This window comes from Chanos chanos, chromosome 15 (genome assembly GCF_902362185.1).
Source record: "Chanos chanos chromosome 15, fChaCha1.1, whole genome shotgun sequence".
NCBI lineage: Eukaryota > Metazoa > Chordata > Actinopteri > Gonorynchiformes > Chanidae > Chanos > Chanos chanos.
Window position 1 is genome coordinate 1064986 of NC_044509.1, and position 15015 is coordinate 1080000.

The following is a 15015-nucleotide window of genomic DNA, read 5'->3' on the forward strand; positions in this document are numbered from 1 at the left end:
TTATAATAGAGTTCATATACGCCCGTGGTCCAGTAAGGTTATAATAGAGTTCAGAAATCCAATCGGAGGAAGGGACGTAGCAGACATAACCCGACCTAGCAAATACAACAGCTTCCCGCGCACAACACGTGTATCTCACGCCTCTTGTACACAAAGTGATTGCGCTACCAGGCGTATCATGGTACAGTACATATATAACCTATAATACATATGTCTTGATAGTCATAATAAATGCCTATGTTGCTGGCTTATGTATGTACTGTGCTGTATTTTCTATAGCTATTTTAATGTGAACTTTCCTTACGAATAAAAAGTTCACCGTGTAGCAGTGTATGCTTTGACCAATGGGCAGCAGCATCCAATCTTGTGTGTCGCATGTCGTAGCACTGTAGCGTTAACTTTCCGTTTAATTTTCTTTTGAAAATACTACCGTGAAGTGCATCATGGCTCCCAGACCATTTGAGACCAGTTCATCCCAATAGACTAGCTACTGGATTTTCAACTGGAATTTCCACTAGAGAAACGCAGCAAAACCAGTGCTAGTGACAGCAGCAGCAAGAGGCAAAGGAGAAGTACTGATGTGGATGTGAAACATTATGTTATTAAACAACATGAAGGTGGAAAATCAGTGAATGCTATTGCTCGTGATTTTGCCAAGTATAAACTGTAATGTTACACAACGTCCTGTTTCACAGAACGCATCGCGTTCATGAAGCGACGATGAGCGCTCAAAAGTTTTCATTGGATGGGCAGATGGTCCCTCTGGGTGGGCAAAGGCATTTCAGTGGGTTGGAGTTTAAATATCACTCAGTCCCAGGGCACAATCGCAGCTGTTATTCACATTACTCAGTTTCATCTCTCTTGACGGGGCTTCTTTGAGAATCTGAATGAATCCTTTTTTGGGGTTGTTTTGCGCCCAGCACATTTGAATCTGATCCATATTTCAGACTGCCAGTCATTTGGACAGAGGAGTTGGATGGGTTCAGTATGTGGAATCAGGTGTTGGGTTTAGTCAGTGCGTGTGTGTGGGATCCGTTGTTGGGTTTGGTCGGTGTGTGTGGGATTGGTTGTCGAGTTTGGTCAGTGTGTGTGTGTATGTGGGAATTAGTGTTGGATTTGGTCAGTGTGTGGGGTCAGGTATGAGTTGTTTAAACTGACATCATTTCATCCTGTAAGATTTCTCTTAGTGTCCTTTTGCCATTTTTGCCTTTAAAATTTTTCATGCTTTAAAACGAATGAGATAAACATTCAGATTAAAATAAAATGACTGAATGGTTCTTTCTCCCATACAGTCTCTTTTTTTCCATTCTGCAGATAAAGGCATTGATTCTTCAGGTTACAGTGAGGCTCAGAGAAGACCAAACTGTCATGTCTGATTAGTTCTCTCTGTCTGTATGTGTCATATCTGTCCTTTGTGTGTGTGTGTGTGTCTGTGTATGTGTGTCTGTGTGCGTGTGTCTGTGTGTGTGTGTCTGTGTGTGTGTGTGTCTGTGTGTGTGTGTGTGTGTCAGTGTGTGTGTGTGTGTGTGTGTCAGTGTGTGTGTGTGTGTGTCTGTGTGTGTGTGTGTGTGTGTGTGTGTGTCAGTGTGTGTGTGTGTGTGTGCGTGTCTGTGTGTGTATGTGTGTCTGTGCGTGTGTGTGTGTGTGTCTGTGTGTGTGTGTGTGTGTCTGTGTGTGTGTGTGTGTGTGTGTCTATGTGTCTGTGTGTCTGTGTGTGTGTGTGTGTGTGTGTGTCTGTGTGTGTCTGTGTGTGTGTGTGTGTGTGTGTGTGTGTGTGTGTGTGTGTGTGCGTGCGAGCACACGTATCTTTCACTGCTTTCTCATTACTCCACTTCTCTCTTCTGCAGTTTGGAGGAAGGAAAGAAAAGCCAGGCACCATGTTTTCTTCTGTTACTCCATATAAAAACCAACGCTATACCGAGATCAAGAAGCATTGCAGAGAGGACAAAAGGCTGTTTGAGGACCCAGAGTTTCCCTGCACTAATGAATCGCTGTTTTACCAGAAGCCCCTCCCAGGGAGGGTGGAATGGAAACGCCCAGGAGTGAGTACCGGTCCAAAAATCACACACTGAAAAACAGATACACAGTGGCCTTTTTAAAGAGAGATGATGAGCCTAAATGACTGGATTAAGACAATGGAAGTCCTGAGGTGTGACTGAGCACAGTTAATTCTAAGTGAAAGATTAGGCCAAATTAGATAGACCTGTTTACAATGTGCCTTAGTGAGTTGGTTCACACAGTGCAGTAATTAAGCCAAGCCCAGGAATCTCATAAATAAGACATATTATGGATGACTGGGGTTATGTGTCAGTTTGGAGGAGATGGTTGTAACTGAAGGTGAACAGGAGTAGATCTGTATGAAGACAAGAAGACTGTTTGAGTGGCAGAGGTAAAGGTTCATATAATGAAGAGAGATCCATGGAATTATGGTGGTAAATAGAATATGAGATGATATGAAGGCTTTTAAATCTAATATCATACAGGTTTCAATGTACCAGCCCTTCTCAAAATGTCTTTGAAACACAAATCTTAAAAATAATCTGTGTTATACCAGTGGACCAGTTTATGTGTTTCCATAGTAACACACTGGTATGTTGACAGAATACTGTGTCGATTATTAAAGTTTGTAATGTCAAGTGACTTGATGGTTTGTTTGAAACAATGGAAAAAAAAGAATTTAAAAATGAATGTATGTAGAAAACACTAAGCTGCCCTTCTCCCCAGAGCTGTAATGTGAATTCCCAGAATGAAATCCCAGAGTACCATGCAGTGCCGCATTACTGCCAGAACTAAGTCCCAGAGTACCACACAGTGCCGCGTTACTGTCAGAACTAAGTCCCAGAGTACCACGCAGTGCCGCATTACTGTCAGAACTAAGTCCCAGAGTACCACACAATGCCGCGTTACTGTCAGAACTAAGTCCCAGAGTACCACGCAGTGCCGTGTTACTGTCAGACCAGGTCAGAGAGACACACACTCACAATGTCGATCCAGTCCCGAGCAGTGACGTCGTTCACCTCCGAACATGAGCAGCTGTTTGTTCATATAATTTATGCCTTCACCGACAGCCTAATCAGCCATGTGACTCTAGATAAGATAGCGCTCTGATTTAATGTGTTTGTGGGGACTTGGGTCTTGGCTGGAGTAGCTGTGAGGTTTGTTTCTGGGTCACTGAGATGGGTAAAGTGGAGAAGAAACAGCTGCAGCTGTTCTTTGACCCTCTACATGATCCGCAAAGAGCAAAACTTACCCATGGTGCTTTGTGTCCAACAGAGATGTTCAGAACGACCAAATCTCTAAAGGACAAAGTGTAAATGAAAGCACTCAGCTGTGGAAAGGGGCTGTTAGTTTCAGGGGGCCTTATTAACCCACAGTTTAGCCACCTAGAATCCAGAATTTAACCTGAGTCAACAACAACCTGAATCAATAGAGTCACATCCAAATTTTAACCTGAGTCCACAACAAACTGAAAAAAAAATTACATCCAAAATTTAACCTGAGTACACAACAAACTGAAACTAAAGAATCATGTCCAAAAATTCACCTGACTAAACAACAGACTGAAACTGAAACTAAAACTAACTTTAGAAGTAAGGTAAGAAAATCTGATTTAAAAAAGCATCAAAACAATGCAGAGAAAATAGTTGTAATCACTCCTCTAACACACTGGAGTCACGCTATCCGTGGCAGTTCTGGAAGGTTTGGGCATTGTGAAACTTCAGCTCACTATGAATTAATGCACTGTCCGTGTGGAATGAGAGTGCATTTGAATTATAGAATCATAGTCGATGGTAGATTGAGGGGTATGTATGGTCACAATTTAATAAGGAGAAATACTGAGGCAGTAAAAGCGTCCACGATGAGGACACAGTCGTCTTGTATTTCAGCTCTTGGAAAATGTTTGCTTTCACCAGTTGTAACATATTTCTGTTCCTAAGACAAATTACTGCTGCAGTCCCAAGCGTGGAAAGGATCATTTGTCTTAACTGATGGAAGTAAACATTTTATTATTTTTACTGGGTACAGTCTGACATCTCAGCAGAACTTTGGCCCATTTGAAAAGAAAACATGTTTTGAGGCCAGAGCCGCTCTTGCTTTGAAAGAAATAGGCTTGTTATCATCTTTGTGCTAAGTGGTTTATGACTTCACACTGTCTGACACTCATATTCATATGTTTGAATAGGTGTCTGTGATTGGTTCACACTGCTGTGAGCACCCTTCATTATCCTAGCCAAACTGGGACAGAAAAGACAATCAGCAAGGAGAAGGTTTTACAAAACAACAGGGGTGAAAATCCAGATCCAGAGTAAAGGCACAGGGATTATTACAAGAGCACACATACAGGGATTATAAACACAGTAAAGGTACAGGGATTGTAACACAGTAAGGGTACAGGTATTATAACACAGTAAAGGCACAGGGATTATTACAAGAGCACACATACAGGGATTATAAACACATTAAAGGTACAGGGATTATAACACACTAAAAGTACAGGGATTATAACACAGTAAAGGCACGGGGATTATTACAAAAGCACACATACAGGGATTATAAACACACTAAAGGTACAGGGATTATCAACACAGTAAGGGTACAGAGATTATTAACATGGTAAAGACACAGGGATTATTACCACAATAAAGGTACAGGGATTATTAACACAGTAAACACACAGGGATTATTAACACAGTAAAGGCAGAGGGTAAGAGATTTAGTTGTTGACCAGGGACTCTGTAAATTATACTATTTTGTTTTATGACCTCAGCAGTCCTGCAGCTGTGATAATAAGAATGATGATAAACTTTGTTCTTGCAGCTTGAATAGGTTGCAGTGGGTGTTTCAATAACAGATCATTCCTAATGTGGAATTCTGATGACCGTGTTTCTGCTGCCGCTTACGACTTTACTTTATCTGTTCCTTTTTTGGACAAGGCTAGATGTGGGCACGTTACTGAGGTGACATAAATACAAAAACACTGACACACACACACACACACACACACACACACACACACACAGACAAAGCCCATAGGTTGGTATTGGTTTGAGAACTAAAGGGATAATTTGATGGTAAATCATCTCATCTGTCTTTGGAGTCTCTTCATATTTAAAATTCCATATGTAAACCAAACACTATGTCACACTAAATGACACGACACATGACTCAGACTCCATAGGACGAAATCATACTGCTGCTAGATCATCATCAAAAAATCAATCTGTCATTGTCTCCATCTGTCTGTCTGTCTGTCTCTCTCTCCCTCTCTCTGTAGGAGATCAGTGAGGATCCGCACTTGTTTGTGGAGGGGATCAGTTCTCATGACCTGAATCAGGGTGAGGTGGGGAACTGCTGGTTTGTGGCAGCATGTTCCTGCCTGGCCCTTAAGCCTGACCTCTGGCAGAAGGTACAGACAAATCCATCATTTGTTATAAAAGTCTTTTTACTCGTGTTGTTGATTTACATAATCTCTTCATGTTTTAATAAACCGTTTCACACCCTACATGTACATGATCTCAGATAATAGTGCTGATATAGCTCAGCTTCTTGCCTGCCTGAGGGCAGGTGTGTGCCTTTGGAAAGCACCTTAAAATCTTCCATACTGTTTCTAACTATTAGTCAACACACCCTTTACAGGAAAAGCTGTGTGTGTGTGTGTGTGTGTGAGAGAGAGAGAGAGAGAGAGAGAGAGAGAAAGAGAGAGAGAGGTTCTAAATTTCACCTGTGAGAGATTGGAGAAACACTGAGTCATTCTTTAACCCTATGAACTGTTTCGGTCACATTATGTCGGTTTCAACATCACACTCATTGTCATTTGACGTCAGTCTAACCTGACATACCATTTTACTGACTGTGAGATATGAACCAAATGAAAGAGAAAGACATAAATGTAATGAGGAAGAGAGACCTGTTTCCGCATTTTTTAAGCTGATTGAAATGCATGGGCTATCTTGTGTGGATTGACTGAGGTCATGTTCTGATGGTGTGGCAGGGTTGGTTTGTCATTGTGTCTTACCAGCCTGCGGTGGCTCAAGGGCCATTCTTATGTCCATACCTTATGGGCTAAAACAACCAAAAGGTCATGTGAGGCTGGCCAGTAACCATGGAGACAACATTTAAAGACTTACTCTTTGTTTACAAATAGTCACACAGACACACCACATCTGTGGGAGTTCTCACGTCCTTTGCCGCTGTGAGCAGATTGTAAGTAAATTATGTTTAAATCTACTGTTTCCTTCAGAACCTGTGTGTAAATGGCAGCTCCCAATCAGTGTCACTTACACAGCCTGGGTGAGACTGCAGGGAGACATTTAACAAGCTTCATTAAAATACATTAAGTTCAGTGTGCTCACAGCTGCCTACAGTTTTAATGTGTAAAAGAAATTCCACTGGTCTGGTCTGACTCTTGAAACTGTGGGAATCAACTGTCTACTGGGAGAGTCAGCTGAATACACCCCCAGGGTGTTGAAACAAAAACCTGTCTGTCTCTCTCTGTAGTCTGGGTTTGTTTTCAGAGAAAAAGGAGAGCTGTCTGTCTCTCTCTGTAGTCTGGGTTTGTTTTGAGCTGTCTGTCTCTCTCTGCAGTCTGGGTTTGTTTTCAGGGAGAAAGGAGAGCTGTCTGTCTCTCTCTGTAGTCTGTTTTTGTTTTGAGCTGTCTGTCTCTCTCTGCAGTCTGGGTTTGTTTTCAGGGAGAAAGGAGAGCTGTCTGTCTCTCTCTGTAGTCTGTTTTTGTTTTGAGCTGTCTGTCTCTCTCTGTAGTCTTGGTTTGTTTTGAGCTGTCTGTCTCTCTCTGTAGTCTGGGTTTGTTTTGAGCTGTCTGTCTCTCTCTGTAGTCTGGGTTTGTTTTGAGCTGTCTGTCTCTCTGTAGTCTGGGTTTGTTTTGAGCTGTCTGTCTCTCTCTGTAGTCTGGGTTTGTTTTGAGCTGTCTGTCTCTCTGTAGTCTGGGTTTGTTTTGAGCTGTCTGTCTCTCTCTGTAGTCTGGGTTTGTTTTGAGCTGTCTGTCTCTCTCTGTAGTCTGGGTTTGTTTTGAGCTGTCTGTCTCTCTCTGTAGTCTGGGTTTGTTTTGAGCTGTCTGTCTCTCTCTGTAGTCTGGGTTTGTTTTGAGCTGTCTGTCTCTCTGTAGTCTGGGTTTGTTTTGAGCTGTCTGTCTCTCTCTGTAGTCTGGGTTTGTTTTGAGCTGTCTGTCTCTCTCTGTAGTCTGGGTTTGTTTTGAGCTGTCTGTCTCTCTCTGTAGTCTGGGTTTGTTTTGAGCTGTCTGTCTCTCTCTGTAGTCTGGGTTTGTTTTAAGAGAAAAAGCTGTGGCAGCTTTGTCTATAGAGGCAAGTCTCTCCTGAGCTGTGAGACAGGAGCTACCTTGGTCTCACTCTCTTCCCCGGCAACAAGCCCCCCCACCCCCCCACCCCGACAGCTCATCCTTACCGACACAACATGTCACAGTTCTTCACAGCACTCCCCCCCCTCCACACACACACACACTCTCTCACAAAACACACAAAAGACCCACAAAGAGTATTTTTCATTTGGCATAATCATAATCTCTGTCATTTCTTTCTGCACGTGTGTTGTTCCAGGTCATTCCTGACTGGAAGGAGCAGGAATGGGATTCCAAATATCCAGAGAACTATGCAGGAATCTTCCACTTTCAGTTCTGGTTGTTTGGAGAATGGGTGGATGTTGTGGTGGATGATCGCTTGCCCACCATCAATGGGAAACTCATCTACTGTCACTCAAAAGACAGCAATGAGTTCTGGAGTCCTCTTTTGGAGAAGGCCTATGCAAAGTAAGAACTTTTCTTCGAAAAAAAACAATGGAAAACAACCTTTGCTGAAAATGTTGTGTTGCTAACTCTGTGTTGCCATTTTTCTTGGTGAGATGTTAAGGCAGGGAATGCAGACTGCTGCTGTCTCATTTGAGAAATCATCTCTAATGTTGCTCTGCTGCTGGGCTGTGCTTTTTTCTGCAAAAAACATTCCATCATTCTGTCATCAGGTTTGGGGTTCAGCAGGTCTCCGTTTTGGTCCCCTGTGTTTTCATAGTGCACATGAGATTACTATGATGAAACCCATACCATGATGAAACCTGACTGTAAATATCCATTTCACCACATGGTGATAAGTTCTCTAAGTACATCAGTCATAAAATCACTGAACAAAAATACACAGTAACACAAGACCATGTCTTGGAGAGGTACAAATAAATTTCTGTCCAAAAAGAACAGAATTTCTCTACAGGGCCTATAAGCTCGTCGCTCTTCACACAGTCCTGGAGTGTTTTCTGTGAATGAAATGAAAAAGCGCTCTACTGTTCTGACTGAGGCTTGTTGTGTTTTGGCTGCTTGCTCAGACTGTCAGGCTGTTATGAATCTCTGAGCGGCGGGAACACAGGAGATGCAGTGGTGGATTTCAGCGGCGCCGTTACAGAACCCGTGGACCTGGTAGCAGAAGGTTACAGTGACAAGCCCAAGGAGAGAGAGGCGCTGTTTGATGACTTACTCAAAGTCTATGAAAGAGGGGGCATTATCAGCTGCTCTATAAGGGTGTGTTTTTTTCACTATTAAATGCCAAGAAACAAAGGTAGTAAACAATCTTAGGATTGATTGGCGACATGTATGAATGTAAAGTGTTACTTTGGTGGTTAATCTTCACTGTCTATAAGGTTAATAACTGAGTGATACCAGAATTCTAGCTTTGTTGGGAAGAGCAGTTCATTGAATGTACATGTATACTATACAAGTTCAAGTTTAAGTTCAAGTTTCTATAGACCCACTGTTTACAGTCTCAAAGGGCTTTACATGGCCACAGCTAACAAAACAGGATGGCACCCCTGACTTAATCCTCATAGCAGGCAAGAAAAAATTCCCCCAAAACCCAGATGTAACAGGGAAAAAATGGAAGAAATCTTAAGAGGGACCACAGAGAGAGAGGAGACCCCTTCATGGCCGGACAGGTGTGCAATAGGTGCCGACCCAGTGGGCAGTTACATAATGCAAAAGAAGACACACCAGCAAATATACAAAATAAAGAGAACAAAAGCAGGATGAGGGGGGTGGCGATGAGGAGGAGGGTGACAGAGAGGGATGAAGAGGACGGATGGGGGCGGGGCACACCTGAGAGGAAGACAGTCACACTCACACAAGGCATTCATACTCAAGCATATGAGACACAGACACACAGAAAATGGGGGGGGGGGGGGGATTAGTAGGTATCAGGACTTAATAAAGCAAGAAAGAATAAAAGGCATAAATGCGATGAACATAGCAATGCTAATGGCTCTTGGAGGACGCAGGAGGAGTAGGGCCATGCAGGGCAAGCAGGGTCAGGGACAGCAGGGCATGGAGACAGTTCTAGACATTACAGATGAATTCAGCATTGTTAGCCTCCGTTAGCCTCTGTTAGCCATGTTAGCATTGTTAGCCCCCGTTAGCCTTGTTAGCTTTGTTAGCCTCTGTTTGTCCTGTGGCATATCTTAACCGACTTTAGATCCTCCCTAGCCCCCTGTAACCTGTGTTTTATGTGCCAGACCCTGCCTGTTTATTGACTAACCACTTGAATTATGACTTGGAATAAAGATTTGTCATCAGTCTCTCTCAGTTTGTTACATATGTTTGTCTACTAACAGCAAATTTGGAATCTGCCTCCTCCTAGGCATCGCCGGATGAGTTTGAGGCTCGCATGGCCTGTGGCCTGGTGAAAGGTCATGCGTATTCGGTGACGGCGGTGAGGAAGGTGCGGCTGGGACACGGCTTGCTGGCGTATTTTAAAAACGAGACGATCCCACTGATCCGCATGAGAAACCCGTGGGGAAAACACGAGTGGAACGGGCCGTGGAGCGACACGTAAGTGAAATCCGTCTGCCTGAGTGTTTCAGACTCTCTGACGTTTCCTTTTCCCGGCTGACGTTTAGACCAACCTGTTACATACAGGTCTATGGCAATAAAGAAACAAAAGGATAAAATAAACTCCCTTCTGTCATTCTCCAGACCACAGGTCACACAGCACTGTAATATAACCAAAAAAAAAAAACCCACACCTTTGTCTTTTGTTTAGTGTTGCCCCTGTAGAATGGAAGCGATACTTCAGAGCTCATTCTGTGGATTTAAAAATCGAAGGTGTAAAGTGAATAGTGGCACAGGCTAATGATAGCGTGTGTAGTGAAGCTGCATAGACTGCTGATACTGTGGGTAGTCAAACGGCTAGTGGCTGGCACTCTGCAGCTCAGCCATGTACAGCCCATGTGTTGCTGACAGCAGGTTTTTCATCACATCTTTTTTACACTCCTGTTAAAAGTCAAACAGCTTGGACAGTTTTTTGTACACTCCTGTTAAAAGTCAAACAGCTTGGACAATTTTTTTACACTCCTGTTAAAAGTCAAAAAGCTTGGACAGTTTTTTTTACACTCCTGTTAAAAGTCAAAAAGCTTGGACAGTTTTTTTACACTCCTGTTAAAAGTCAAAAAGCTTGGACATTTCTGGCAGAGATGCAATGCATTGGTCAGGAGACGCTGTGTGAAGGTCATACATTCTACCTGGTTGGAGCTGTGTGTGTGTGTGTGTGTGTGTGTGTGTGCCAGGATGTGCGCACCTTCATGCTACTGTTGCCCAGGCAACAGCCCATTGGCCCTCTTTCAGCCCCGCTGCCCGTCTGAGGGATTTTGATAGCTGGGATTAGCCATTAGCAGCACTAGTACATCATTGCTGGAGTTAGACCAAATTAAATCGCCTTATTATTTTAGTTAAAGCTATTAGTTACACGCACATAGGACCAGCGGTACATACGCGTGACTTTCAGCACAGTTGTTGTTCGACAAGAGTGATACAAGCGTGATATGTTAATAAGACAGTTCCTGATTGGTTGAGAGGGACTCTGTGGCTTACATGCATTATGTACCCTACTTAGTTCAGTGTGAACAGACATCTGTCCGTGTTACCCTCAGCAGCCACTGGCCTTACGTCCCATTGACACAGTCACAGGCTCTTTAAACGTCAATGTGTTAGCTAGCTAGTCAGAAGATAATGCTTCGAGCAATGGCTCCAGATTGCCATCGACTGGCTTTGCAGGCTGGATACATGACCAGCGTTGGTTGGCTGCCCTTCTGAATGTCTGTGCAGGTCACGTGTGTGTGTGTGTGTGTGTGTGTGTGTGTGTGTGTGTGTAAAGGAGAGAGCCAGGGGGAGTCTTTAGGGCATCGGTCTCATAAGTCTACTTCACTTATTAATTCATTCATTAATTAGTCAATATATCAGTCAAACAACAACATATCAACAAATTTAATCAGTCAGACATCAACAAATTTAATTAGTCAGACATCAACACATCAACAGATTTAATCAGTCTGATGAGGTCTCTTATCTAGTGAACTGTGTTCATACTTCTCCTCTCCTCTCCTCTTCTGTCCTCCACTGCTGTTCTCATAGATCTGAGGAGTGGGCCAAGGTTGGGGATATGGAGCGGGGAAATTTGGACATTACAGTTGCAGATGATGGAGAGTTCTGGTGGGTCGCATGTTTGGCTTTTAATAGATTCGCAGATCTCAGTCACCGAAAATGTTTCTGATTTTGTATTACTCAGAATGTCATCAGCTTATTTACTTTTTTATTATTAAATTAAATTAAATCTGAACATTTCATCTGAATTATTGTCTTAAGTGCTCTGTCAAAATAGGATGATAAAATAAACTTGTGTGTGTGTGTGCATGTGTGTGTGTGTGTGTGTGTGTGTGTGTGTGTGGTATAGGATGTTGTTCGATGACTGGTGTAAGTACTTCACAGATGCAGATGTGTGTCGTCTCATCAACACGTCTGTGCTGAGCATCCATAAGACCTGGGATGAAGTGGTGCATTTTGGGAGTTGGACGAAGCATGCTGAGCCTCTGAAGAACCGCTGTGGCGGCTGTATGAACCACAGATCAACCTTCCTCCAGAACCCTCAGGTCTGGTCTCTCCTCTCCTCTCTCCTCTTCTCTTCTCTTCTCTTCTCTTCTCTTCTCTTCTCTTCTCTTCTCTCCTCTTCTCCTCTCCTCCTCTCCCCTCCCCTCCCCTCCCCTCCCCTCCCCTCCTCCTCTCCTCTCCTCTCCCCTCCTCTTCTCTTCTCTTCTCTTCTCCTCTCCTCTTCTCTTCTCTCCTCTTCTCTTCTCTTCTCTTCTCTCCTCTTCTCTCCTCTTCTCTTCTCTTCTCTTCTCCTCCTCTCCCCTCCTCTCCCCTCCCCTCCCCTCCTCCTCTTCTCTTCTCTCCTCTCCCCTCCTCTTCTCTTCTCTTCTCTCCTCTCCTCCTCTCCCCTCCCCTCCCCTCCGCCGCTCCTCTCCTCTCCTCTCATCTCCCCTCCTCTCCTCTTCTCTTCTCTTCTCTTCTCTTCTCTTCTCTTCTCTTCTCTCCTCTCCTCTCCTCCTCTCCCCTCCCCTCCCCTCCCCTCCCCTCCTCCTAAGTTTAAGTTTAAGTTTAAGTTTAAGTTTAAGTTTCCTCTCCTCTTCTCTCCTCTCCTCTCCTCTCCTCTCCTCTTCTCTTCTCTTCTCTTCTCTTCTCTTCTCTTCTCCTCTCTTCTCCTCTCCTCTCCTCTCCTCTCCTCCTCTCCTCTCCTCTCCTCTCCCCTCCCCTCCCCTCCTCTCCTCTCCTCTCCTCTCCTCTGCTCTCCCCTCCCCTCCTCTCCTCTCCTCTCCTCTCCTCTCCTCTTCTCTTCTCTTCTCTTCTCTTCTCTTCTCTTCATATACTGACAGAGTCATTGAGTTGGTTTGATGTGTGCTCTCTCTGCAGTACCTGTTTGATGTGACTAAAGAGACAGATGAGGTGCTGATTTCCCTGCAGCAGAGAGACATGAGGATGCACAGGCGTCGCGGGGAGGGAGAGAACCTCTCCATTGGCTTTGCCTTGCTTCAGGTATGCAGCAGTTCACAAATATAAACACACACAAGCTAAATGTTGTGAAATCCCATGGATGTTCGTTTGGTATCTCTGACGGCAGGAGCGGCTAATCAAACCAACAGAGTCTGTTAAAACTTGTCCTTTTCTTGTCTGTCTAAAGAAAAAAAGGCTTTGATAAAGGAGAGCTGCTTGGGCCAGTCCTGTAATGAGTTTTTGGCACTTATGCGTGTGGCTGGGTCTAAATGATTTAATGCTGATATAACCATGGATGCCTGAATTCCCTACCTTTGGAACAAAACCAGTTCTAGAATCAGATCCAAAACTTCACGGGGCAGACAGCGGGTCAGGCCTCAGTAGAAAGGGTGTGGGTTACACCAGACAGACAGAGGTTAGCCCACTCAGACAAACTGGACTGAGCTGCAACTTGGGCCAAACAAATGTAACGTTAGTTTGTTGTTCTTTTTTCTGCATCCATCGGTCAAACGTGGGCCAAACAGCAGATGAGAGCGGCATTCCAGCCAGTGAAGTTTGATTGTTAGAGATTCAGACGGCAGATTTCACACTGCCATTGAAGTTTGGCAAACACGTCTGTGATTAGAGGCAGTTTCTGTGTAATCAGAGCGGGCAGAATGTGTTTGCCTGAGAGAAGGGAAATGGTTCTCTGAAGAGTCGTAAGTCTCAAACCACAGCATTTTTCTTTTGAATAACAAGAACAGAATGTTACACGTTACAGATACACAGCTCGCTGCTCCAAACCTCTTTAACCTGACGTTTGACCAAATACCGGAATACAGAATTAGCATATCATTCCCGTGTCTGCGTTTATAATTTACACGTGTCCAATTCTGTCATTTATTCAGTACCGATAAATACAGCACACAACTGGTTCACTTCTCATTGTGAACCAGATTAGTGTGAATTCAATACTTCGAAGCCCCTGCGTCTAAACCCCACATACATCACAGAGCTTTGACTCACAATCAGTTGTGGTCATTGTATTTTTTATGAATTATAGTGGAAATTAAATTTAATTACTTTGTAATTAGAATGTGTTTGAGTTGTATTTTCTGTCTTGACCACGCAGGTGGAACTGAACAGGAAGTACCGTATGCATGACATCATCACACAGCAGAACGTTGCCACGTCAACATACATAAATGCACGAACCGTGTTCATGAGGAAAACTCTGCCCAAGGGCCGTTACATCATCATTCCCTCCACCTTTAAGCCAGGCATCATGGGAGACTTCATGCTCCGTGTGTTCACCGATGTTGACTCTGACTGCAGGTACCTCATCAGTCACTTCTCACAACTCTTACAACCTCCATTCTCTCAATACTTACAACATCACAACACTTATAACATCCATTCTCTCAACACTTACAACATCACAACGCTTACAACCTCCATTCTCTCAACACTTACAACCTCCATTCTCACAACACTTACAACATCCATTCTCTCAACACTTACAACCTCCATTCTCACAACACTTACAACATCCATTCTCTCAATACTTACAACATCACAACACTTATAACATCCATTCTCTCAACACTTACAACATCCATTCTCACAACTCTTACAACCTCCATTCTCTCAACACTTATAACCTCCATTCTTTCAACACTTACAACATCCATTCTCTCAACACTTATAACATCCACTCTCTCAATACTTACAACATCACAACACTTATAACATCCATTCTCTCAACACTTACAACCTCCATTCTTTCAACACTTACAACATCCATTCTCTCAACACTTATAACATCCATTCTCACAACACTTACAACATCACAACACTTATAACATCCATTCTCTCAACACTTACAACATCACAACGCTTACAACCTCCATTCTCTCAACACTTACAACCTCCATTCTCACAACACTTACAACATCCATTCTCTCAACACTTACAACCTCCATTCTCACAACACTTACATCATCCATTCTCTCAATACTTACAACATCACAACACTTATAACATCCATTCTCTCAACACTTACAACATCCATTCTCACAACTCTTACAACCTCCATTCTCTCAACACTTATAACCTCCATTCTTTCAACACTTACAACATCCATTCTCTCAACACTTATAACATCCACTCTCTCAATACTTACAACATCACAACACTTATAACATCCATTC

General features: G+C 43.4%; 1 protein-coding gene across 1 annotated transcript in view; it reads left to right on the plus strand.

Moving 5' to 3' along the window:
• The first annotated feature begins 1877 nt into the window (after positions 1-1877).
• The window catches only part of LOC115828385 (calpain-5-like), a 16125-nt gene continuing 2987 nt past the window's right edge, over positions 1878-15015 (plus strand). Inside the window, exons 1-9 of the mRNA XM_030792348.1 lie at positions 1878-2042; positions 5276-5407; positions 7572-7780; positions 8344-8536; positions 9645-9835; positions 11414-11491; positions 11733-11928; positions 12746-12868; positions 13938-14140. Of these exons, the coding sequence (XP_030648208.1) occupies positions 1878-2042; positions 5276-5407; positions 7572-7780; positions 8344-8536; positions 9645-9835; positions 11414-11491; positions 11733-11928; positions 12746-12868; positions 13938-14140 (1490 nt within the window). The remainder of the gene's footprint in view (positions 2043-5275; positions 5408-7571; positions 7781-8343; positions 8537-9644; positions 9836-11413; positions 11492-11732; positions 11929-12745; positions 12869-13937; positions 14141-15015) is intronic.